The sequence below is a fragment of the Populus alba genome, chromosome 14 (genome assembly GCF_005239225.2).
Source record: "Populus alba chromosome 14, ASM523922v2, whole genome shotgun sequence".
Classification (NCBI taxonomy): domain Eukaryota; kingdom Viridiplantae; phylum Streptophyta; class Magnoliopsida; order Malpighiales; family Salicaceae; genus Populus; species Populus alba.
This window is the reverse complement of record NC_133297.1, coordinates 12,652,110-12,678,587: the sequence shown is the minus strand read 5'-3', so window position 1 is coordinate 12,678,587 and position 26,478 is coordinate 12,652,110. Positions and strand designations below refer to the sequence as shown.

At 32.3% G+C, this 26,478-nt stretch overlaps 2 protein-coding genes and 1 long non-coding RNA gene across 4 annotated transcripts; 1 reads left to right on the top strand and 2 right to left on the bottom strand.

The window, feature by feature from the left end:
* The first annotated feature begins 341 nt into the window (after positions 1 to 341).
* On the top strand, positions 342 to 3,364 carry LOC118031654 (serine decarboxylase). The gene is made up of 6 exons (XM_035036182.2): positions 342 to 456; positions 581 to 850; positions 1,208 to 1,439; positions 1,532 to 1,725; positions 1,826 to 1,962; positions 2,616 to 3,364. Exons 2-6 carry the CDS (start codon positions 589 to 591, stop codon positions 3,180 to 3,182), a joined length of 1,392 nt encoding a protein of 463 aa, XP_034892073.1. The 5' UTR covers positions 342 to 456; positions 581 to 588; the 3' UTR covers positions 3,183 to 3,364.
* A 1,034-nt stretch (positions 3,365 to 4,398) lies between these two features.
* Positions 4,399 to 7,955, bottom strand: LOC118032258 (uncharacterized). 2 transcript variants are annotated; one of them, XR_012167955.1, is made up of 8 exons: positions 7,683 to 7,955; positions 7,276 to 7,469; positions 7,028 to 7,180; positions 6,648 to 6,834; positions 6,402 to 6,488; positions 6,240 to 6,318; positions 5,866 to 6,163; positions 4,399 to 4,787 (listed from the first exon to the last, which is right to left on the bottom strand). It is a non-coding gene; the product is annotated as an uncharacterized lncRNA (long non-coding RNA). The 2 variants fall into 2 exon arrangements; XR_004684636.2 differs by having other exon boundaries at positions 4,400 to 4,787; positions 6,569 to 6,834.
* Positions 7,956 to 11,006: 3,051 nt separating this feature from the next.
* Positions 11,007 to 15,966, bottom strand: LOC118032181 (transcription factor VIP1-like). Its single transcript, XM_035036827.2, is given in 5 exon segments — positions 11,007 to 11,555; positions 12,058 to 12,142; positions 14,922 to 15,054; positions 15,242 to 15,614; positions 15,617 to 15,966. Coding segments are annotated over 5 exon segments (1,008 nt in total). The 5' UTR covers positions 15,789 to 15,966; the 3' UTR covers positions 11,007 to 11,310.
* Positions 15,967 to 26,478: the final 10,512 nt, after the last annotated feature.

The window sequence follows — 26,478 nt, the reverse complement described above, 5'->3', positions numbered from 1 at the left end:
ATTTATTTTTTATCAACATATCTCTAATTTAAAGTTATTTTAACTTATTTTGTCATGAATTATTTATAAAAATTGAAATTTTGATTCAAAATATTTTTTTTATTTATCATACTAAACGAACTATTAATTTATAAATTCTATCCTATGTTATTATATTTATTTTTAAAAAAGCTGTCGTAAATTGATTTTTATCAAATATATTTTAAAAATAACTTATTTTTTCATAAATTATTTATAAAAAATAAATTTTGAATTGTAATTAATCACTTGACCGTGGTGGCCAAAAGAAATGAAAATGAAAAAAAAAAAATCCAAGTTCTGTTTAGGTTTACCAGTACTATTGCCATATTTCTATAAATAACCAACCAATTATTTTCTATTTACCCCTCTCTAATCAACTCCCTTCATTCAAGCAAGCAAATAGCCACCGCCACTCCATTTCCTCATTTTCTTCAGGTGCCGTTTTCCCTCCCTTTAATGTTTCAGATCTACGGTTACATTAAAATCATTCCTCATTAAAGCAAGCAACCGATACATTAATCCTCCCCTCTCATTTTCTTAACGGCTATTTTTGTAGCAGTAGAAACCATGGAAGCTGTCGATGCAGTGCCGGTTCACTTGAACGGGAAGGTTGCGATCGAGGACTTCGATCTGACGGTTGTGGAGGCGGAAAGCGGAGATAAACAAAATGGAAGAGAGATTGTGTTAGGGCGGAACGTGCACACCACTTGCCTCGAAGTCACGGAGCCGGAGGCTAACGATGAATCTACCGGAGATAAAGAAGCCTATATGGCAAGCGTTTTGGCTCGCTACCGAAAGAACTTAATGGAAAGGACTAAACATCATTTAGGTGATCAATTTTTTGAACACCAATAGTAACACTAAATTTCATCATTACTATTATCATTACTCTTTTTTTTTTTTTTTATCGTAAGTGTCTAATTTGGTTTCTTAATAGCTCGTGTTGATGTTTCAATTTTAGAATTTTGCTTATTATTAATTTGTTCTTCCACAATGCGGGAATTGAATCTGTTAACACTGCTCGGGATCTGGTCATTGTTAATTTTGAAATGCATACAATTTGATTGGTATAATTGCTTTTAAAATTTATTATGTTGCTGGTGTTTGGAAGAGTCTGCTTGGTTCCATGTCTGTAGAATCTATTTATTTCGAGTTCGAATCGTTCACATGGTTTTATCTGTTATAGGTTATCCTTATAATCTGGACTTCGACTATGGTGCTTTGGGGCAGTTGCAACATTTCTCCATCAACAATCTTGGTGATCCGTTCATTGAAAGTAACTATGGTGTACATTCAAGGCAATTTGAAGTTGGTGTTCTTGACTGGTTTGCACGTCTTTGGGAGATTGAGAAAAGTGAATACTGGGGTTACATCACTAATTGTGGTACAGAAGGCAATCTTCATGGGATTCTAGTCGGGTTAGTAGATTTTTCATGTTTCTTTTTGAATATGGAGGAGTTGAATCAAGTGCTAGAAAAGAGTGAATTGCTAATGCATTTCAATTGTGCAGGAGGGAAGTGTTTCCTGATGGAATTCTCTATGCATCTCGAGAGTCGCATTATTCTGTCTTCAAAGCTGCTCGAATGTATAGAATGGGTTGTGTGAAGGTTGATTGTCTGGTATCTGGCGAGATTAACTGTGCTGATTTTAAAGTTAAACTACTTGCTAACAAGGACAAACCAGCCATCATTAACGTTAATATAGGTATCCTTCTCTCTCTTATGTGCACACACACTTATGCAGACACATGTCCATGTCTGCTTGAGCATCATTAATTTGTTTCAATGGACCATTCATATTGCAGGCACGACTGTCAAAGGAGCAGTTGATGATCTTGATCTTGTGATACAAACCCTTGAAGAAAGTGGATTTTCACAAGATCGATTCTATATTCACTGTGATGGAGCTTTATTTGGACTTATGATGCCTTTTGTCAAACGTGTAAGTGATTTCTTATGACTCCTGTTAGAAGATGATTTGATTGATCATGGGAAGGTAATAGTTCTTGTGTTTTCTGTAAGGCTCTTGGATCAACCAAATCTGAATAACTCATGAAATTTCATGAGGATCAATCCTATTTTATTTTCTCTCCAGTTGGTCTCCATCTATTAGAGTGACTGATTTGTTCTGCTTCTCTTATGTTAGGAATTAAGTAGTTCATCTTAACAAAATTTGACAAAAGGGCTGAATCATCTGATCTAAATGTTTCTGTAGCATCACCAGCCCCTATACACTTGGAACAATCTCAAATCTTTCATTATGGTGGTTTTATTTCTGGAGCGCCTCCTCTTTGTTGGCAGTATCTTTGACACGCTGATACATACAACTGTTGAACATTATAAAAATCATTGATGGAACCATAAGAAGCAAAATATTATTTTCATGTGCACAAATTGTAGAGAACAAGAAGTAGCCATATTCCATTATGCTAGCGAGATGTCATGCTGTCCTTGCTGTCTCCCCTGTAGCTGTTTAGTATGTTGCGGTCACGTATTCCAATTTTCTTTGTTTGGGTCGTTAAGTATACAAGTACCTGTTATTTTAGCGTTGTGGTCCTGGTTTTCTGTGTAGCTCATTTCATTGGTGGTAAACAGGCACCGAAGGTTACTTTCAAAAAGCCCATTGGAAGCGTTAGTGTCTCTGGCCACAAGTTTGTGGGATGCCCAATGCCATGTGGCGTGCAGATAACAAGGATGGAGCACATTAATGTCCTCTCAAGCAACGTCGAGTACCTTGCTTCAAGGGATGCTACAATCATGGGGAGCCGCAATGGTCACGCCCCTATCTTCCTTTGGTACACGCTCAACAGAAAAGGATACAAAGGGTTCCAGAAAGAAGTGCAAAAGTGTCTCAGAAATGCTTATTACTTGAAGGACCGACTGCGTGATGCTGGGATTAGTGCTATGTTGAATGAGCTCAGCAGCACAGTTGTATTTGAGCGGCCTATAGATGAGGATTTTGTTCGCAGGTGGCAGCTAGCTTGCCAAGGGAATATTGCCCATGTTGTGGTTATGCCCAGCGTTACAATTGAGAAGCTCGATGATTTCGTGAATGAGCTGGTTGAAAAACGTTCAACTTGGTATCAAGATGAAAAGGTTCGGCCTCCTTGTATTGCAGCAGATATAGGGGGTCAGAATTGCTCTTGTGATTTGCACAAGTGAAGTGGTGAAGACACTATACACTAAAAATTTATCACTTGAATAATCATAGATAATAGTCTTAGATAATGGATGGTAGCTCAAATGAGAAATTAGATTATGTGTGGTTTAATTTATTTAAATTTTTAGTTGGAGTTTATTAATCAGGTTTTATTTGTTGAGTTTAATTTAATTATTATTAGATATTTGTTTTGGGTTATAAGTCCATTTTCTTTGTTAGAATTTTAGTATTTATACTACCTTTTAAAATATTATACAGTTGTTGATAAATTATAAAGTTGCAGATTTTTACAACTTCTATTTTTTCTCTTTAATTTTTTTTTCTTTGGCTTATTTTTCTCAACTTTAAATCCCTTTTGCCTCATGTCAATTTTGGTATTAGAACCTTTTTTTTTTTCACAATTAAATAATGCATGAGCTTGTTTAGATCTTCAAATTCAAAAACCATTGTAAACTTTAGATCTAATGGGAAACTTTGATTAACAATGACAGAATGTAACAGTAAAAAAAAAAACAGAAAAAAAATAATCGTTCTGTTTACAGCTTAAAATCTCAAAAAAAATTCTTTAATCTTTCTGTTTACAATTGATAAGGGGTAAAAAAAAACCCTGCTGTTCATCTTTAACACAGACCCATCCCGCTTCTAACCTAAACATAGCGCTTCTAACCTATGTATATATATATTTTTAAAAAAATGTTAAACCACTGATGAATTGAATAAAAAGTGTAAAGATGCAACTTTTTCAATTCCCATTCTCTCTCTTTTCAACTTTTTTCTCCCGTTGCTTTCTTTGGCTTCTTCTTAGCTTCTTCTTTTCTCTCTCTCTCTTTTGTTAAACTTAATCTCTTTTATCCCGTATCATGAAGTATTATCATGAGTGATAATAAATCCACTCCACTGTAGTTGTTTTAATATGTCACAGCACAGATATCATTTTTTAACCTAGTTATGTTTTTGAGGATTTTCCCCTTTTTATATGTTTCTAAATCATGGTTAAACCAAGGTCATCCATAATTTCCTGCAGCTGGACAGCGGAAAATTCCCCCCTCCGTGTTTTATGATGGCTTGACAGGTCGGGTGGTTAATTAGATTCTTTATTACGCTTCACCAGAAAAAATAGAATCCTTTTCCCTCCTTCCATCGCTATGATACGTTCCAGCGTCTTCTTCTTTCAATGGATTCTGGGCTTACTTTTTCGTATTGCATGGAAGGCTAGTTTTCTGGCAATGACATATAATGTGAACCTTACCATCTACGGATTTTTGAGTTTCAGACCCAAACTTAATTCACCACGCTGAAATGGTTCAGAATAGTTTTTTGTGGCAGCGCAAAGTTGAACTTTGTTGCACAGCAGAAGACACAAAACGAGTCCTGTTATCATGAATTACATCATTGTTGAAGAGAAAATACATTGGTTTAAAAAGTTCTCGATGCTTATTCCTGTTAACTCATAAATGCTTCGAAGTTGTTCTTTCTTATCCATCCATACGTTCCTAGGAGGTGGATGCTTCACAGTTTATAGAAGCTCAACAATAACTGGATACTTGTTTCATGGCATCCGCACAAGTGTTGGCTGGACAGAGTCATCTTTGTCAAGAGGTTTCCACCTGTTATTGATACCAGAATTATAAACAGATAGTAATAACAATAATAATTAAAAAAGCTTCAAAAGGTTGAGATTGGATGAAGTGAACATGCTCTCCGTGCAAGAATGTTTCTGCCAGAGGCGGAGCTAGGATTGTTTAGTAGGGAGGGTCAAAACTAATATAAGAAAGTATAAAGTTTTACATATAAATCACACTAATATATAAAAGTAAAATTAATATATTAAAAAAAATTGATATATAAAAGCAAATCTAACATAAAAAATAAGATTATTAATTTATAAAAAAAAACCTTAAATTGAATTAATGTCAAGTATGTGCTCTTTAAAGAATTTAATTTGGCTAGAAAGATCATGTCAAATTTATTGGACCTGGTGATAGTAAAGTATATATGAGAAAAAATTGGTAATTTTGATAATTTTGCTAAAAACAAAACATAAAAAAATCCAAACTTAATCAAAACAAACCTATAAAATATATCTAATTTATTAGAAAAAAAACATTTACTATAACAAAAAATAAAAAGATGGTAAAACTAGAAAAAATAACAAAATTATATATAAAAACATAAAAACCTCACCAAATTCTTAACAAACATAAAAAAACAAAAGATTTTAAATTTGGGTCACTAATTACCTTATTTTTGATGAACAATAAATTAATTAGCAACTTTATTTTAATCTTTCTACATTGCTTTGTATTATTATATTTTTTGATTAGGATTCTAAAAAAAGAAGATAAAAAACAGTAAAAAATGATTAAATTGAACAAGTTATATATTTTTTTTACAACTTGAACAAAGAGATAATTTTATATTCAAAAATAATTAATTAATGAAATAATAATTAATTATTAGATAACCTATTACTTATTATATTTAAATATTAAATAAAAAAAATCTTAAATATTTTATAAGGGTGTCTTGCTGGGGCCTGGGCCCTGCTTGCCACCCCTTGATTCCACCTCTGGATCCTGCTCTCATGATACAAAGTATAGTACCATGCAATCTATACTGGTTTTTCTTACAAGTGATAAATTTGTCCTTTCTATTCGATCAATTCAATATGGTTTTTCATCTTACTTGTATCTTATGACCAGGTGGTGTATGAAGACACAGATTTCTAGTCTGGCAAGGTTGATTCCAGGGCACATCCGCGGTCCACTACCAGATCCAAGAAAGCTGAAAGACTTTACGGGTGCCTGCAATTGATTTCAAAATTACTTCACTCTGCATATCAACTGATGATAATGGATTGTATTGGAGCTACTCACATCAAATCTGGAAGGGTCGAATTTTTCTGGGTCGGGAAAAACTTCAGGGTCATGGTGGATGGAAACAACATCCAAGTTAATAGACCAGCCTTTCTTGATTTTATATCCTGCGATATTATGAAATGAATTAATACCACTATGTTCATATTGCTGCTTGACATCAGGTTTTGTGGATATACATACCGTCAATTTCAAAGTCCTGGGCAGCTTTTCTTGAAAACCAAGGTAATATTGTGGCTCTTCTGAGAGTTTCATTGATTACCTGGACATAATGGAAGAACCAAACATTCAAATAAGGGGGAGATTTTAGCAGATGAATTTTTTTTAAAAAAATCCCCCCCTCACTTTATTAGTATAAGGCATGTTGTTAACTTCGGACCATGTGAGGCTGGCTCCATCCGTTCTCTTTGATTGGATGTTTATATGCTCTTCCTGCAAGTCTAATATCAGGCTGCATCCGGAAGTCATCCTCACAAAATAAAATATAATTGGAAGTCTGAATTTATCATTACTCGGAGTTTCTCTAAAACTACAGATTTTCTTTGAGAAATTTCATAAGTCAGGTGAGAGCAGCGGTTGTTGTATCGTGACCTGCAACTAGCAGAGTTAATATATTATCCTTCAGTTGTTTGTCTGTCAGTTTGTCCTCCTGATCTTCTCCACCTTCTGCTTTGCTATGTTTCATTATCAGGGATTCTAGGAAATCTTGTTGGATGCTTTTGCCACTTCTCCTCCCCGCGATTATTGAGTCTAACATGTCGTACATCCCATCCCGAGCCTGATGATCAGGTGCAGAATCTTATCAGAGCACATCTCAAAATATTCGTTTCTTCATGGATTGTTGTCAGAAATTATGTTCTCGATTTTGTCCTCCGTTTCCAAAGATTAATTAGTTGCTTCATATCTCACGTTACAGTGTGACAATATGGCATGAAGAATTAATTTGACAACATGGCAAGAAGAATTAATACCTTGATACCGTTATGATAAGCTGTTCCTGGGATTTTAAATGGCAGTGATGCAAATGAAGAAGAAATGATTTTGAAATCTGATCGAAACTTTTCCTGCTCTTCTCCAGCGGGTTCTAAGTTCATTATCATGTTACCGATTACTTTGAGAGTGAACTGCAAAAGTCGAAAGATTTTTCAATAACATCCCAAAAACAACGGTACAACCTGGGTGGGAAGCAATCTCTTTGATTGAGCAACAGAGACTTAACTGTAGAAGCTTCTTCAAGGACCAGCACTGTTCGTCCAGACCATTGGTCTAATGTTTCCGTAGCCACTGTGTTAATGAAGTGAAAATACGTTTTTAGGCCATCTACTGACAGGGGTTCTCCGATCAGACGCCGAAGCCTTTTGTGAGCTTCTCCGGTGGTTTGGAGCAAGCTGGTAGGGCCCAGCACCTGCTTCCCTGTATAAAAAAGAGGTTTAAACTCACCATCCCATCATTTCCTGTCAACAAGATTTTACTTGCTTCTCTTCCAGTCATGAATACAGTGAACCTTCTTGAAAACCTTTCCATACTACGAAAAAGTTTCAATAGAACAGAAAAACAAAGATCAAATTGTTTAGTAGCTGTAGCCGTTCGGACAATAAGACAGATTTTGAGAAGTAAATTGCTTACCTCTGCTGCCTGTTTTTCATGAAGCTGAATATACCAGCTGCACTAGAAAACGCGGATAGGAAAGAGAAACTTTCGCCAACAACTGGCCAACCCAAGCTACCTGGGATTACCTCCATTTCTTTTGGTGAAATCCGTGACTGTAGCCAGAAGAAAGCTGAAAATACAAGCATGCTTATGAGAACTAAGACCAGCAAGATGCTCAGTTCCATTGCTAGTCGCTTGATCCCACTACACAGCTTGCACCAAATATATATTCAGTTAACAATTAACAGTATTTGATGCATATATATATGTGGATGATGAGCTCTGATTTCTCCGGTATTTCTTCTCCTTGCTGTCGTCGTTTCTCTAAGACCGTTGGAACTTATTAGGGACAATCTTTTTTCTCTAAATCCCTCCGAATGCCGCTTCCACATTACCACTGCTTAGTAATTAACGTCAATCTTTACTCTCTAAATTCCTCCGTTGCAACTTCTAATATTTTCCCCGCACCTTTTAGTGTATTTTTTTTTTATTTGATTCAAAATTAAAAATTGAATGTAAATGTAAAGGTTAAACGTTAAGGGTGTAAGAAAATAATTAAAGGATAAAGTGTTGTTAAGGATGTTTGATAGAAGTGTAAAAATTATATATATATAAAGAGGGTGGGTTTTTTCTATTGTAAGGGAAAAAAAAAAAAAAAAAACCTGGCATCATTCATCCAACTGATTGTATTATCAGCCCACCAAATCAAACATCAATGCGCAACAGGGAGAAGAATTCGTCACCTTTGCTTATTACAAGACAACCATAAGCTTGCAAGAAACGTTGACATGTGCGACAATCTAGAGGTTATGTTTGGTTTTATGTTGAAGGGGATAAAGGATAATTTTTATTCACTTTTAACCTTGTTTGGTATATTGTTAGTAGGAGAGGAAGGAAAAAATAAGGGGGCTAACACTTGATCCTTAAAAAATGTCAAGTATTAACCCAAGTGGGGGTGATGACAAAATGTCAAGGGAGGATAATTCTTTAGATTTTTGCTTTATATATATATATATATAAAATCATCCACTTGTTTGATTTTCTTTTCCTTTTGAATTAGACCACACAAAAGTTTATTATACATATTTTTTATTATCTTTAATTTAAGCATTGATTTAAAATTTATTAGATCCTAAATATATGAGTAATTATATGGTTCTGATTTGAAAATTTTAAGACCTTTTTTAAGGCTATAAACACTTTATATCGAAACAAAAGAATTATTTAATTCTAAATAAAATATACTCGGTTTTTGGTAATTGCTAAACTAGTAACCCATAGTTTGCAATTATTTTCAAATATAATTTAAAATAGTAGCATTAATCTGCTATAGCAGATTTATCTTTCACGTAAGAATCAAATGTTAATTAGGTATTTATCCTGATTTTATTATTTTTAAAAAATAGAAAAAGCCCACCCACGTACGTATATATAATTTTTACACATCTTTAACAACACTTTATCCTTTAATTATTTTCTTACAACCATTTAACCTTTAATTTTTAATTTTTAATCAAATTAAAAAAAAATACACTAAAAAACTATTCACCGTGAATATCGTTCAATATACATACTATTTAATAAGCAGCTATATATTAATTCTATATATTTTTTTTATACTTCAGTTTAATAAAAATTGTTTTATTTTATATAAAAAAAAACATAATATATATTAATCTCAATAGTTCCCATATAATTGAAATAAATTAAATAGCTGAAGGAGGTTTAACAGGAGGCAGAAAGCGCTCAGCAAATGGTCAGGTCAAAACCAAAAATGCAAGGGTAGAGGGCTAAATTCGATAAATTAAATGGAGAGAGGCATTTACTTAGGCAATAATAATTGTTTGTTTTAAAATACGGCCTAGTCTAGAAAATTTTCAATATATGTATTAACATATTTTGGCTTTAATATTTATTCAAGTCATGAGAACTAGGCCAATATAAAAATTCTAAAAAATCTTTTTGTTTTTTAGCATTTGGGATTACGAATTTATACGTAAAACGTATTCCTAAATATTATTAATGAAATTTTGGTATGGACGTTAGAACGGTTAGGAATTTTTATAAGATAAAGACCTTCTTACTGAGGAGGATTTTTCTTGAACCATAGACATACCAACTACTAGGAAAACATAAAATATACCTTAGATTTTATCAGACAATAAAACAATGCAGCTTACCTTAGGTTATTTGGGGTGCTAATACCTTCCCTTTACGCAACCAGTCCCCGTACCCGATCTTTGAGACCATAGGGTTCCTAGTAACCAAAATACTAGTGGCGACTCCATTCCATTTTCCACCCACAAAAGACAATATTTTCTTGTATCCCCATAGATATAGATAGATTTACATTGTAGATAAGAAAATGGGAAAAACACTACTAATTTTTTCGCCGCGATGCCGCACACGTGCGACATTATATATATAAAAAAACATAATATATATTAATCTCAATAGTTCTAATTAATATTTAGTTTTAACAAAGCATTGATCATAAATATTTAAAAATAATTTTTAATATAATAAAGATATTAAATTATAACAATTTTATAAAAAAATTTTGTAAAATATTTTTGTCTAAAAAATTATACTTTTATTCTAGATTAATTAATCAAATATTAGATTAATAAATTAATTATTTGATGAATATATATATATATATATATATATATATAATTAATATCATTTATAATTAGTTACATAACATATCGATATTAGCGAAAGTCTTCGCACGCTGCCTGCCTGCCGGATTCAGCCCCTCTGCATTGCGAGCTGCCAATGCCCTTGGCTTCGTCAAGGCAATGCGATCTTGTTGGCGGGTCTGCACCTAGACTTTCCACAAACCCACTAAACATTCTGCCATCTTCAGACGCTGCCAGAATCAGTCCATCATGTCTCTCCAGCCACATTTCTCGGCAGCGCTACTTAGCCAATTTGACAGTGTCCTTTTATCTGGAGGGAATCTTGCTCGGTGACAAGTGATGGCAGGCAGATGAAAGAAATAAAAAAGAACTGAGAAGTGAGAAGGTCCTCTCCATCAAGAATAGCAAATGGTTGGGCCAACGATACCTGCAAAATACAGTCACCAACCGCCTCCAAAACCTCTCTTCTTTAGAAAGAAAGGACTGAGAACCGGTTGCCATTCTCATCCATGTATTCTGGAGGGGTAAACTATATCCCTTTAGGCTTTTATTGATGTCTAAAAATTGCATGCTCGTCATTTAATTGTGAATGGCGTAAGGGATAACTTCTGAGCAAGGTGCGCTCATAGCTGGTTGAAACCAGGGAAGGAAAAACATATTTCAAAGGAAAAGGTGTGGTGCTTCGTCCTGCCGAACCCAGAGATTAATTATTCTGCACATAGAAGATTACAGTAGTCATCCACTCGATTGTTTAATGAAGGCCTAATTTCTATGCAACATGTGATAAATATAATCTGTCCTGAGGATAACATAGCCTGACGTGACAGGAGCTACGAGAAAGTACTCTCACAACCTGTGCCTGCAACCAATATACATGCTTACATATACAAGATGCTACGAGGGTCGAACTAATTTCTATTTTGCAACATTACATTCCAGCAAATGAGGTTCCGCCGGTGACATTAGACCCTTTGACTGAAATTTGAGAAGCTAGGGTGTGGCTGCCCATTATGAGTCTGGCCAGTGGTGGATGGCTGTGGCATGTGCAGCTGCTGCTGAGTTTGCTGGTTGCCAAAGGTTTGTAAGCCCTGATGGGACGAGAATTGAGGAGGTAGAGCTCTGTTGAAAGGGTTTCCATTGACAGCCGGAACCTGACCGGTTGCTATCTTAAGCCGCTGCACCTCTTCCCTTAATGCTTCATTCAGAGCTGCACACCATGGAAAATTACAAAAAACCAATTCATGACTACTCTAGATTCATCCCCTAAAACTACTGATGAAAAATAAGCAGGTGAACATGTTTAAAATAATCAAACATGAGCATTCCGGCAGAATGCCTAAAAAAAAAATGTTCATATGGAAATGATAAAAGGTATTTCTCCCATTTTAAGAATAATTTCAAAGCATGGCAACAACATAATACCTTTGGATAAATGATGCTGACATGCTATAACTTATACTCTACAGACACACCTACACCCAAACCTACCCAGGCACTGTTTAAGATGTGGCAAATTATGGCATATCACATCCATCAAATGCTAAAAGAGGACGATGTTCACATACCAGGTGGGGTGCTTAGATTATGTAAGTACATTATAATGTTACCTGGTGTGCTTAGATTATGCAAGTACATTAAAATGTCAAACAAATAGAAAAATGTGATTATTACACCTCCGAAAAAGAAAAACATTCTTATTCAAAGCGTACCATCTCTAAGGTGTGCTTGTTGCTCCATAGCCTGTAACCTCAGTTTCAGTTCCTTATTCTCAACAGTTAACCCAGTGGTGTCTCTCTGCATCCATAAAAAGAATATAGACAAACATTAGCTTTCCTCCATATTTTTCTGTATGTTTTTTCCTAACTGATTTTTTTGCCAGAACTAGCTAAAGCAGCCTCTATGAGTGCCATCCAGGTTACTGGAAGGATATAGACAAGTCGGAATAAATTAGTACAATTTTGAACAAGATACCCATATCATCTAAAAACAAATTCAAAAAAGCACGCAGGTGGAAAAGGAAATATAGCAACATGTACTAGACTATATATAACCCATGCAGCCCAAAACTTAAATATGTTCAACAAATATCATTGCATCTTTTGGGAAATCCATGGATATGGAAAGTATTTGCCAAGGTGAAAATAGGAGCCTACATTTTACAAAAAGTCATATACCTGTCTAATACAAAGCATAGGACATACTTGTCAATATACACAAACACATCAATGAATTGCACAATCTATATTAGGAAACATAAATAATGTTCTGCCGATTAATAACTGGATAAGAGTGTAAACAAGAATCTGAAGTAAAGCTGTCTGTAGGCAAGTCTCAAAAGCACACCAATCAACTTGAAATTTAGATAACTTTCCAAACAGTGATTTATCCAAGCATATTTTTAAGAAAAATAATCCAGATTTCAGGGAGGTGTTAATGTGGTCTCCACTTTCACACAAAATTTAAATGTATTTCAACACTTGAAACAGAGCTTGCAGCCTACTTTCCATGCATGGTGACTGCAGGATTTAATTTCATGTCTTCAATACAAAGCCAAAGGGACAAAACCATCTAAGATAGCTAGAATCTTTGCTACAGGTTCCAACTGAGATTATGGACAGCCATTGTGGGAGTTAAGATGATATGAAATCTCACAAGGTTTGTTGCATTTCAAAATAAATGTTAAAAAAAGTTACAGATAATCTTTTAGTAAAGTTTCTGGGGGCATGTCTCAATAGCTAAGGCTGATAAATACTTTCATTGGAGAGCATTTATGGGCGTGCAGAAACAGGGCTGGTTGCATGAATGGTTGGATGGGTTGCAGTTGAACTGCCATGAGCGTCCACATGCACTATTCATTTATGCATGATAACACAGAGAACAACTATATCCAGTATTTTGGAATGACAGTATGGTGCATGCTTCAGAAGATGGAATGAGTTAAGCGTGTGGACAATAAGCATAACTCATTGTTTTTGGCTATAAGTTTTGAAATGATTGATGCATCACTCAATTCTTCCACGCTTCAACATGAAATCAAAAGCTCTTGCTCAAATATCTTCTATGAAATCCTTCTAGAGTGCAAGTGCAGCTCAAACAGAGTTCAAGTCCAGTGAGGTCAATTAATCCTGTTAAATCTGGTTCATCATCAGGGGTTCTATAAATAAGATGATGTGGTAGTGACAGCACGCAAGTAACCAGTTTGACTGAGCTCAAATTGACAGGCCCAAGTATCTCCTTTTTATCATGGCCACTGACAATATGAAATGAGGCAGCTTGCTGCAGTTGACGCATAGATGACATCGTGCTATTTAAGAAACTTCATTGATATCACTAAAATATAACTATTAATCACTGTAAAGGATATATACACAACAGTTCTTTCCTTCGAGGATAAGGAGCAATTGCGTGGCCACAACAAAAATAGTAATATGATTACTGTGTCAGGTATGTTACCATAACAACCAGAACTTCTCACTGAGAATTAACACAATATTCAACACAATGCTTAAATTAGAACACTAGAAGATAATACTAGTGCATAATCTCATAAATTCACAACCAAATGAGATGATTAGTCAGCGGTTGTAAACGGTGATTAGATAAAACTTGAACAGAATTGACATGTCAAAATATTATAAATGGTTTCACAATTGAAAATATGGTTGACCTAAACTTCCAATTATGGAACACACAAGACAGTGTGTTGGGGTTAATGCCTCAAATATAAAAGGCATGTAGCTGCTTGGTGCAGGTGACGCATGAAAGACGCCATGCTATTATATTAAAGAAGTCGCTTTGATGTCAGTAAAAGAACTATTAATCACTATATGGCTACACTGTTCTTTCCTTCAAGGATACAGAGCAAGGTGCGTGGCCTTAACATAGTAATCTGATCAGCGAGTCAGGTTTGCCATCATAAGAACTGAAACTTCTCAAATCAAGAACTAACCCAGCATTTAATGCAATGCTTAAAATAAAACACCAAAAATGATCATTGTTCCATGCATAATTACATGGGTCCACCACAAAATACGATGCCTCAGTTAAAACAATAGCATGTGGAAAGAATTTTTTTAACAAAACACGAAAAAAGTTATTAAATCACGGTCTTGAAAAATGGTTATACAAATGCAAGAAAGGTTAAAAGAGATTTTGATTGAACATAAACTTCCTATTATGGGATGGACATAGCTTAAAACAAATAAGGCAGTATATCAAGGTAAATGCCTCAACATGCCATAGCCAAATTGTAAAGTACCATAGCTTCTATACTTGCTTTCCATCCTGTTCAACTCTAACAGATATCTCAAAATGGTATCAAATGAATTGTCCATCATGAGACAAAAGTCATTAATCACTCCATCAAGAGATCAAAGTCATAATCAATAGATCCAACGATTATTCACACGTGAGACATCACAAACAAAATATTGCAGCTCCATGCATTCCCATACAGAAAAAAATCATAACTTCACAGGGCAATGAAGCACAAATTCAATAAAAGAAACCAAATCTAATTATATTCTCAAGGAAGTTAGATAAAATCATTAAACAAAACAAAACCAACATATACCTGCAGCATCGTGACCTGTGCGGAGAGGGTGGTTGCTTCAGTCTGAAGCGTCTGCACCTTCCTCTCTAGCTCGCCGGTGTATCTGATTTTCCTCTCCTTTGACCGTGCTGCGGATTGCCTATTAGCAAGAATCCTAGAAAACACAAACATTTCGTTAAAAAAACCCTCACCCACCACTACTTCTCCATCTTTCTACTGAAGTACTATAATAATTAACACATATAATATATATAGCTTAGGAAGCAAGTGAGGAACAGGTAGAATTAATCATTAGAGATTAATTTTAAATAAAAAATAAAAATAAAAATAAAAGGTCAAACCTTTTAGCTCTTTTGGGATCAATCAAAGATAGCTCTGCAAGTCTATCGGGAGCCATAGCTTTCTTGACACCATCAATCATAATAGAATCCACCTCAAACGACCCATCCATCGAATAGCTATGCCTGTGGTGGGGGTTCGCGGCCCTCTTTTCTCCCGCTACCGCTTTCCCGTCGAATTTCTCATCTGCACCGCCGGCAGCCCCAAGACCCAAACCGTCAAAAAAGTCGGAGTCCATAGACAAGCTCCGGAGGTGATTGACGGGTTTGGGCTTCTGATTCTGACCGTTGGATGTGGAGTCATCGGACAAGGAGTCGACGGCCATGGGAGCTGCAGGTGGAGGGTGGGTGGTGGTGGTGGTGTTGGGAGTAGGAGGTCGTCGAGAGAGGAGAGGTCGAAGTCAGAAGCATCTAAGAAGAGGAGGTCGTCGAAGCGGAAGGACGTATCTGAGTGGGCCCTTCTGTGGTGGCTCCCTCGGTAAGGTGTCTCCGGCATCTGCTCAATGTCAACCGTCATGGGCTGCTTTCCTCTGAACTTGGTGGGGTCCATTGTTGGACTTAGAGCGGTGGTTTTGGTGAACTGTGTTGGTTGAGTAAGATTACAGACAACTGCTCCACTTGAGACGGAGAGGGTTTGTAAAGAGATTTGAGAGATTATGTGCTGTCTAGTTTTGCTTTGTTACGCGGTCTCCACAAATAACTTTTTTTTTTTTTTTTTTTAACCGCCCACACTCTACGCAGGCTTTCGCTAATCAGAGCACACCGTCTACCTTTCGCTTCGTTGTCGTCGTCGTTTCCTTTCCAAGTATGATAATTTTTATTCAAGCTCGCAATGCAATGCAGTGTTTTAACTAATTATTTACCCGCGTAATTAGGTTTTAAAATCTATTTTTAAAGTTTTTTTTATAATTTCATAGAATATTATTTTAAAATGAATTATTATTTTCTTATACATACATTTTTTTACTAAAATATTTCTTTATACTAACAAGTATTTTGAATAAAAAGTAAAGGAAATTAAAATATCTTTTTTTTTTAAATCTCAATAATTTAAAATAAATAGGAAAATATGAATCCCTTCAATCTAAACTACTTTTTTTTATTAATAGAAACATGTTTTTTTAATTAAAAGCGTTGTCTTTTAAATAAAAAAACTTATATAAAAAAATATTAATAAAATATTGAAAATCATGCCTCCATATTTCATATACTATTAAAAAATAATTAATCTAATAAAAATATCTAAGATATTTATAATAAAAAATATAAATCTTATTTTTATTGAATATTTTTTGCCACAAATCTTTTTTTTTTTGCATATTAGGTTAATAAATAATAATTAACAGGATTATTGCTAAAAATTACAAAAAACAAATGCTGTGATCAAATTTGAAACAAAGGTAAAATTGGATGGTATTAATGGAATAATATTTTAAATATAATCTTAGTTATTTATTTATAATGAATTTTATCATAACTTATTTTTTACCTCGATTTTTTTATGTATTTTGTTCAATTTAATTTTTAATATATATATATATATATATATATATATATATATATATATATAGAGAGAGAGAGAGAGAGAGGAGAGTTTAAGGGTGAAATGAAAAGAAAAGGAGAACAAGGAACTAAGTAGAGTATGGACTAAAAAATAATAATGGGAGATTGTGTTTTTTTTTAAAAAAAGAAAAAAAATACATAGAAAGATCAAGTAAAGTTGAAAAATTATTGCAAAAGATCTTACACATTAAAAAAAAATAATTAATTATGAATCCGTAATCAACAATAAAACAATATAATTATTTAATATTATTTTTTCAGTTTAATTTTTTTTTTCCCGCAAAGGATCTCATACAATAGAAATAGATGGGGACAAACCTGTACATTAAAAGAAGAGACTTTTGCCAAAAACGAAAAGAAAAGAAACCCTAAGAAAATAGCAAAAATAGACAAGGAAAACAATAACAAAAAAAAATATTACACGTTGCTGAATTGCCCAAAAAAAATCCAGCAGCACAGAAGTAACTCTCTGACCTCCGATTTCCTATCTTCAGTGGAGGTGACTCCACCGACTCGTGAAGGTTGATTTTAATCCTTGAATGTGATTTATTTGTTGTTCAAATAATTTTGCAATTTGTTTTGTTAAATTTTGAACAGCAAATATATATAATGTTGAAATGGCTTTGAATATACTCATGATTTTTTTGATAATTAGAAATTTTGTTCAAATAAAAATAAATTTTCTATTCTAATGACCATCCAATAAAGTCTTTCTTCAAAAAGTTCCCATAGAAAAAAAAAAATATCTTCAAATTTAGTAACTTATCAAATAGAGATCTTAAATAGACCATTATGGATTATTATAAATTAAAGTTTTTAAACCCTAAGTTTACAATCCTGAATTATAGAAAAATAAATAGATAAAACTCTAATATGTCTTTAAAATCCTTAATTCAATAAAAAAAAATTCAAAAAAATAGCCCTCAAGACTGCTTAAATCTAAGAAGAAATATCATAATTAATAAAATCCCAGTATACAATAATAAAAACAAAGAAAATCATGGGCAAGAACTCTTGAGTCAAATTTGGCATGTTCTCGAACAAAGTTGACTTCATGTGGACAAAACGTTTTAGCAAAAATCCCACCCGATCCATTAATTAGATAAAAAATTATGATCCATTTATATTAAAAAGTTTATTTGACGCGTTCAAATTCTTTCTGGAGCTAAGACTTTTGTTACGCGCAATGCTGTTTTCGCCACGTCGATAATGAATCCAGCACTGTCACTCGAATTGAACGCTCGTTGGTATTTTAAATATTAAATGAATATTTATGTCTTTGGATTTTATCTCTCGGATTGCTTTAAATTTGCATAACACAAGTAAATTGTCATTGGTTGTTGGTTTTTATTCAGTACAAACTTCTGCTTTCTTCAATAAGAATGTTTCTAAATTAGCACCTGTGGTCGTGGCCGGGCGGGGAAGGACGGGTTTGATGTGTTTAGTGAGTTTGAGGATTAGTCATAATTAATATGTGTAAACTCATTCAGAAATCTCGGATTATAAAAAAAAATATTTCTAAATTTTAAGGTTGCGAATTACTATATATGTTGTGAACTGTAATGGCTCTTGCTTAAAAATATTATTCTTCGATGCCTAATTTAGTTGTTAAGTAGTTTATTCTCCACTTTAACATTCAAGGTTTGATTTTTACGACAAGCTTTTATAAAATAATTTGCTCTATTCAAACTCCAAAGACAAGGATTTGATATATGTGTGTGTGTATATATATAAAGAACATGTGTATATAATTATTAAACCCGAACTGGATAAGATAAAAACCATAATAAGTAATCTAGTTGATTCATAATCCAGGTGACTTTGCAGAACCTGGTTGAAATTTAATTTTTTTTTTAAATGTGTTTTTTTTCATAATCAGATACCTTTTTATATATATTTTTTAGTTCGATTATTAATTATTTTCAAAGTTCGTTATATAAATACTAGAAAAATATTTTATTTTTTGAGATTTGAAATTCTTTAATATTATATATATATATATATAAAATGTTCACAATAAAAAATTTATTTTTCAAATATAAAATTTGAAACTCTTTAATATAAATACTATATATTCATAAAAAAAATTATGTTTTTTTCAATATGAAATAAAAAATATTTTTTTATTTAAATACTTCAACTTAAAAGGATAGTATACTAACATAATATATTTTCAATGTAAAATATATTTTTAAAAAAATTAAAAATTTTTAAAATTAATTCAAATTAAATTGTATAACCCAAAACCCGGTTAATTGACCGGATTTATGGGCATGTATATCTATCAACACCTTACAGACGTGTTGTCCCCTAAGTGTATCATTGCTTTCCATTTATTCATTAAATCGAACCTGGCAATACTTTTAGAAAGTTTACAAGAATCCATGCACGAAGTCTGTTTTGCTCCATAATTTTCAGCTTTCACCTACTTTATTGTCAATTAAAAAACCGGCAAATAAGAATTCGGTGAGGATTTTACACCTACTTTATTGCTAATTGTTGAAAGTAGAGCTGGATGGTTCTATTTAAATGTATACAAGGTTTCACTAAAATAAATAAATAAAAATATGAAAAATGTCAAGTAAAAAAATACCAACAGTCATGCATGGATCTTAGTTAATTAAATCATATAATATTTCCACTCAATTAAAAGACTACTGATTGTTTTGTTTCGTATTTATTTATTTATGTGTTGCTTATATTATCTACAACATTCTGTTTCATCGATGAGAGCACCAATGTTTTTTAAGTAATTCATTTTAAATTATTAAAAATCTCTTGATGAAAAATTTAATACAAATACCACAAATATTAGTTTTTAAAATAATTAAATAATTTTATTCACACCAAAAATACCCAAACAATTTAATATATTTGATTTTATAACTAAGCGGTATAACCACAACACACAAAACAGCGCCATGTAACAGGTAATTCCTTATTATTATTATTATTATTTCTTTTGCAAGAACCATTTTAAAAGGTATGGAAATTATACTTATATAAAAAAAAGTATTATTCTGATGAAATTAATACAGGAGAAGTGGATCCCACCAGGAAAACCAGCGACCAACTACGATGTTCGTGTTCTCAATGGCTTAGCTAAATTTTGGAGTTCCGAATGCTTCCATTTCCTTGTTGCCATAAAAAGGATGCGACTGTAAAACATATCAAGCAAAGCAAAGGTATGTATGTCTCTGTATTTTAAAAATATTTTTGAAGAAATTTAAAATTTTTTAATTATTTTATTAATTTTAAATTAATATATTTTATTATTTTTAAATTATTTTAATATGTTGATATCAAAAATAATTTATTAAAAAAATTATTAACATATATTTTAAAACAAAAAATTATTTAAAAAATAATTATAATCACATTTATAAAGCTAAAAGTGACGGCAAATAACTCCTTTGCAAGAAGAATATATGTCAGTGTCACCTTCCTCATTTGGCTACTTCAAGCGCATTACCAGCCAGCTTTGTTCATTATTATCCTAGTACTACCGAAGGAATATTTGTAGATATTTAAACACTGATTTTATTGGAAAACATATTTACCGATAGAACCACGGAGAATAAATGTAACAAAAACAAACAGAATATTTTCACTATTCGGTTTGTATTGAAAAGTCAGCTTGCAATCTAGTGTTTCAGTTTTGGTCGATTGCGTCCAAATTTACATAAGGGAGTGGAAGGACTTGTAAATTTGAAGACAATATTTCGGGGACTTAAATTTCAAATTTTTTTGTTTGCTGCAAATTATACTTAATTTGATCGACAGTTTAGCGACTGAGCACTTTAAGTGAAGACTGTGAATCGCCATGGATCTTTTGCTCGTCAAGCCATCTCCTTTGATGGAAATCGCACAAAGTTCAACATAAAATTGCCCTTGAAATATGACTAATTAAAAAAAACTAGTTCATGTTGTAATTGTTTTTTAGAGAGGGAGAGAGACACTCGTTGAAATCTTGTGTAAAGAGAAAAAATTGTTATTAGTATCTATTTTATCCATTAAAATGATTGAAATTAGTGTTAACAAAATTCATTCAACGAGGAGATTTTTACAGTGATTGATTTGAGCTTCAATATTGATTAAAATACCAGATCTAAGTTGAGAATGAAAAATTTTATTTGAGTTGATTTTGTAAATTGGACCCCTTTTTAGTTTATTAGGTTGAAATAAATTAAAAAAACAAGTTTTTTTTTAATAAAAAACACATGAACATGATTTTCAGCCACCACTGTGGTGATTGAATTTTAGGCTTGTGGATGCACATCATTTGCCATAGCAGGTGACATGTCAACTTTTTTTTTTAAAGAAGAAAAAAAATATTACAAGCTTAGATGTATGAGCCTGAGCTTGAAGGCCCACAAACCTGAGCTCTTCATTTCACAAACCTAAGGGTTTGGCCATAGGCCTACTTTGTTGGGCTATTCTTCAATTGTGTTTTTTTTATTTAATGTATTTAGGTTAATTATAGATTTATGAATAAAAAAATGGAACTCAGTTGAGTCCATGATTCAAATTGCAAGTTCGACAGGTTAAGTCATAATATCTAATCTATTTTTGTTTGTATAGTGCATATTTATCCCTCAATTTTTTTAAAATACAATTTTACTATTTTTTATAGACAATCTTTTTTTTTTTTTCAACTTAAAACCAAGAAACTGCAATTTGACTCTTTGTTATCAATAATATGCTTTTGTTATCTCAGTCCCACACAACTCTCATGATTTTTTTTTCTCTTATAAAAAAATGTTTCATACAAAAAAATTCTAAGACACTTTATTATCATATAAATCTATTAAATGAAAAAAAATCTATGAGAAAAAAAATTAATTGAATCAAATGGCGTGCATGACTTGCATTACAAGATTGGTTGGTTGACTTGAGTTTACATATATATATTTTTTTTAATTGATTTTTGTTTCTTATCAATTTTATCCTTCAATGTTGAATTAGTTGGAGATTTTAACTTTTTAATTTATTTTTTTCAAGACTATTTTGATAAGTTTTGCATGTTAATTTGAATTTACGTAGATAGATTCAATGTATTTCCATCTCAATATTAAATAAAAATATCATTTAATATATAACTAATTTTAAATTTATGATTAAATCTATTTTTCAGAGACACATTAACAATAAATAGACTTTTCTTTCATGGTTTTTTTTTTTAAAATACTCCAATGCACGATATAACGCGAGGCAATGAGCTAATCGAGAACTAAGGATTGGTAGGTCATCACTTAATCTGTGCAAAATCATAGTGACCCCCTTTTTTTTGGTCGGGGACTTCTTGTTCCTTTTATTTTTCGGTCAAAGATTAACATAGACTCTTCACTCCAAATCCCGTCATCCTTTTGAGTGCCGTCTCCTTCAAAGTGGGTGGCTCTTATGTCCCCCGATGGTATCGTCAGAAACCTGCAAGTTTATGTATGAATGATGCAAAGTAATTGGATGTTAAGTGTTTTGGAGTTTGGAGTGTGTAATTATCTAACAAATTCATGCCATTTGGCAAATCCAAATAATTAGTAGCTCAACTTCAATATCTAAACTATGGAGAAAGCAAGGCATCTTCACACATGGCTAGCACATGGTGTTAGGATATTTTATGTAGCATAAACTTGCAGTACTGGAATTAATTAACTAACAAAGTGTTCTTATATAGAAGAAGAAGAAGAAGAAGAAGAAGAAGAAGTGTTTATGACAGCTAACAAAGCGGGCAGGTTCTACTAATAATTAAATGAATTACTCTTTGGAGCACCGTGCTAAGCACTTGAATCCTCACCTGGCAATCAGTCACGTAATCAGGGTTTTTTTTTTTTAAAAAAAAAAAAATCCAAAGATGTTGGCCGTAAAAAAATTGAAGTAATTGTCGGCAAGCAGCTGAGGCGTGAAAGGGAAGTCCCGTTAATTAATAGTGTAACAGAGAATGGATGGCGAAGGGACCATTAGAAAATTATACATCATAGCCAGAGAGGCTAAAACCTAAAACTAAGGTGGCAAGTTGACTCTCAAAACTAGGGCCAGGGGATAATTAAGAAATCTACTACGGCTAACGTATGTCCTTTATTATATCAGTAATACACACACCTAACCCGCCTGCATTCCTATCCTTTTTTTTTTAATATACAATGTGGATGTTTAGACAACCATTCGTAAAAAACAAGAAAAATATAATGCTAGCGTCACTAACTTGACTATATGATTGAATAATATAATAATCTAATTTAAATTAGAAAAAATAATAGCTGACAAACTATATAAATTTTTTTGGTAACAATTAATTAAAACAAATAAATTACTAATATTATATTGGAAGGAGAATAAAGAAAAAATTTAAAGATTCACCATCATTCAATTATGGACATTGCCTACAATCATAACATCTTGGTGAGACGGTCTAAACACATCACTACAAAAGAGTACATAAAGACATTAAAAGAAGCCACATGGATTGCTAGAGTAACTTCATGGAAAAAGAAAAAAAAAAAAGGAGTGATCATTCATTTATAGTCAGCCATTAAATTCTATTTAACTAAAGAATAAAACTTATTTATAAAAATAAACTTAATAAAAAAAAATAAATAAAAAGACTCAAGAGAACTCAATCAAATAAATAAACAAAGACATATAAAGTTGGAAAAAAATAGAGCTCGATATAATTAAATGAATATCAAATTATAGAATCGAAAAAACATTAGCTTTAAAAAATATTAAATAAAACAAGTAAAACCCTAACAAACCCTAAAACTAGGTTAATTTTCAAATCTTGCTACTTGTAAAATTCCTAGACATAGGCTTAACCAAGAATCTAAAATTCAAACAAATTAAAAGAACTAAATATGACAAAGCAACAACTTAAATGAGGACGAAATTGAAATAAAATTCTAAATTTTCAATTTTTAAAATAAAGCAAATAATAACAAAAAAAAACATGAACTAAATAAAAAAGAAAGAGAAGTTTGATGGTTGATTTGAAAAATTGAAGGGCCAGGCATAAAGATGAGAAAGAGAGAGGAAAGTAAAAGAAGAAAAAAAAAATGGCTATCGGTGACAAACCAAAGAACTTATATATGCACACTATTTTTTTCATGGAGAACATGCTAAGACTTATCGAAAAGAAACCTTGAAAAAGATAATTTTAGCATTCTAAATCAGCCATATGCCCTGTCCTAAGACAGCAAAGCAGTTGACGTGCTTTAATTTTGATCTATTTATTAAAATACTTAAATGACCTCACCCGACTCATTAGTTACCAAAAAAAAAAAAAAAACAACAAAAAATAACACAAATACCTTTTAACCCAAGGATTAGTTTAACTATTATATTCGTCCGCGCTCCGCTGTGAATCAGATTATTCTTTTTCTAAACTTAAAAAAATACTAAGAGCGTGAAGATTTTTTTGGTAGTATCATTAAATCCAATGAAGCGGTTCGATTTTGAAACTTGCCAACCAAGCTCCTTGCCTAACTCAAATTTCAAATTAAATCATGTGAGAGCTAATTCAAAGTGAGTCATTCAATTTAACAGGTTTAAAAACAATTTAAATGATCAGTAAAAACATGACATAACTTTTAAAAAATTTTAAGATAATATTTTTTTTTTAATATTGAGACAATGACATATTGGATTGACCTTGGTCACCTTGCGACCTGAGTCATGGATTTCAATGAGTTTAATAACTTTGTTGTTTTTGTAAATTATTTTAATTTTTATTCTATAAAAAAATTACATGCTTGCAGAATTGATCACCAACCCTAAAAAAAAACATTATTGAGATCATGATAACCGTGTAAAAAATAGAAGAAAAATAAACCATGAATTTCATTTCCTAACCAATCCAATATTAAAGAAGAGTGATATAATATAAACATATAATGTTTGACTAGTAAACCTTGATAAACCCGTGAATCGGGTAACCCGAGTCATCAAACACGCAAACAAGATAATGGACTCCATTAGAATTGATAACTTATTTGTTTTTTTTCTAAACTACTGTTTATTTAACTATACAATAATAAAAATAAGCAATCATAAAATCTTACATCAAATCAATATTGAGATTTTTTTATAAGAATATGAAAAAAAAATTAAAATAATTCTTAATTCTAAATCCATATACACACAACTAAAGTTAAAAAAAACTCAATAACCATAGAAAAAAAGGATCAACATGCAAAATAATAATAATAAAAATATAAATTAGTATTATAATCCGCAGTCATAATAGATTTTGGCGCCCTACCTTTTATCTTTATACTTAATATTTGATCTGAACCATAGGTTACATGGATCCACGTACGCATCTACTTCTTGTTATTTGAAACAAAATAAGAGTACTAATTACGAAGTGGAAAATGGTGGACATTTTACATCAAAAAAGGCTCCAGCACTAAGAAAATTCGAGCACCTTTGACTTGTCTCCATGAAGTGTATCAGTCATTCTCCCTTGCGTCTTATCATCTTCTCGACATGTAGCATATGATATGATTTCCAACATGTCTTATCTCCTTCTCTAGGCTTTTGTAATCTTGCGGCTGACATTTTGCTCCTCGTCCCTTCGAAAAGAGGTAAAAAGCCACACTCATGGCCCAACATCCAATCTGATAGAGAGTGCTCAAAGCTGTTTGGAACGTGTTTGTGGAACACTATTTATTTAAAATTTAATTTTTTTATTTAAAATTATTTCTTTCAATTATTACCACCCCCAAACAGCCTCCAAGAGAATCATGTTTGTCGATATTTTATCTGTGAACAACAACATGGGAGAAGAAAACAAAAAGCTTGATCGGCAAGTTCTTGCTCGTGAATCTTGCAAGGATCATGTTTGTCGGTATTTTATTTTTGGAATGTCTTCTCAGTGTATAGTTCAACCACCGATCTAATCAGGCGAAGGAAAGTCATGGTTTGATATCATGAATTGATCGACCTGTTTTTCGAATGATTCATACCAGGAACTAGAGGGTCTCATTCGAAAATTGTCATTTATTCGCAGAGTACTTTCGACATTATTTTTCTTCTTGCAGTCAAAAGAAAATAATTAGTAACTTTCGATTATTAATTATGCCAATTGCATCCGATTAAAATTACCATTCTGCATTCCCTTGCCTTTCCTCTGTAACACAACGGAGTCTTCCCATCGAAGCTGGAAGTAATGTTTTGTCATTGATCCCAAGTGTGTACTTGAGAATGAGATTTTTTGGTTACTCAATTCTTATCCTTTAATATTTTATTAATTTAAAATTTAGTTTTATCTTTTTTCAAATGAAGTTATCATTTGATTGGAATTGATCTTTTTTTTTTATTTTTTTTTATATGAGATTATCTTATAACTGACTTCATCGTTAATATCTTTAGAACCTTAAAGGGGAGCGGGAATGATCCTGGCTTAGAGTTTAAGAGAATTTTATATCCATGATCGCGGAGTTTGATCGATTTAATTGTGTTTTTTTTTTAAATTATATTTTTAATTTTACATTTTAATATTAAATTTAATAATTTAGAAGAGCTTAGATTAGGTTTTTTTAACCTTATTTATTATCATTGTATTTTTTATTTATACTATTTAAATTATAAATTGAACTAGTGATTAGTCTCGGAATTTTTTCCCTAACATTCCTTTTTACATAAAAAAAAAAATAGCTGGTGCGACCGTTACAAATCTAATA

Excerpts from the sequence above, each read along its gene's own strand:
- LOC118031654 (XM_035036182.2), top strand. The coding sequence starts at position 589 with ATGGAAGCTGTCGATGCAGTGCCGGTTCACTTGAACGGGAAGGTTGCG. Across the intron at positions 851-1,207 it reads AAGGACTAAACATCATTTAG|GTTATCCTTATAATCTGGAC; the intron begins GTGATCAATTTT and ends TATCTGTTATAG. Across the intron at positions 1,726-1,825 it reads CATCATTAACGTTAATATAG|GCACGACTGTCAAAGGAGCA; the intron begins GTATCCTTCTCT and ends TTCATATTGCAG.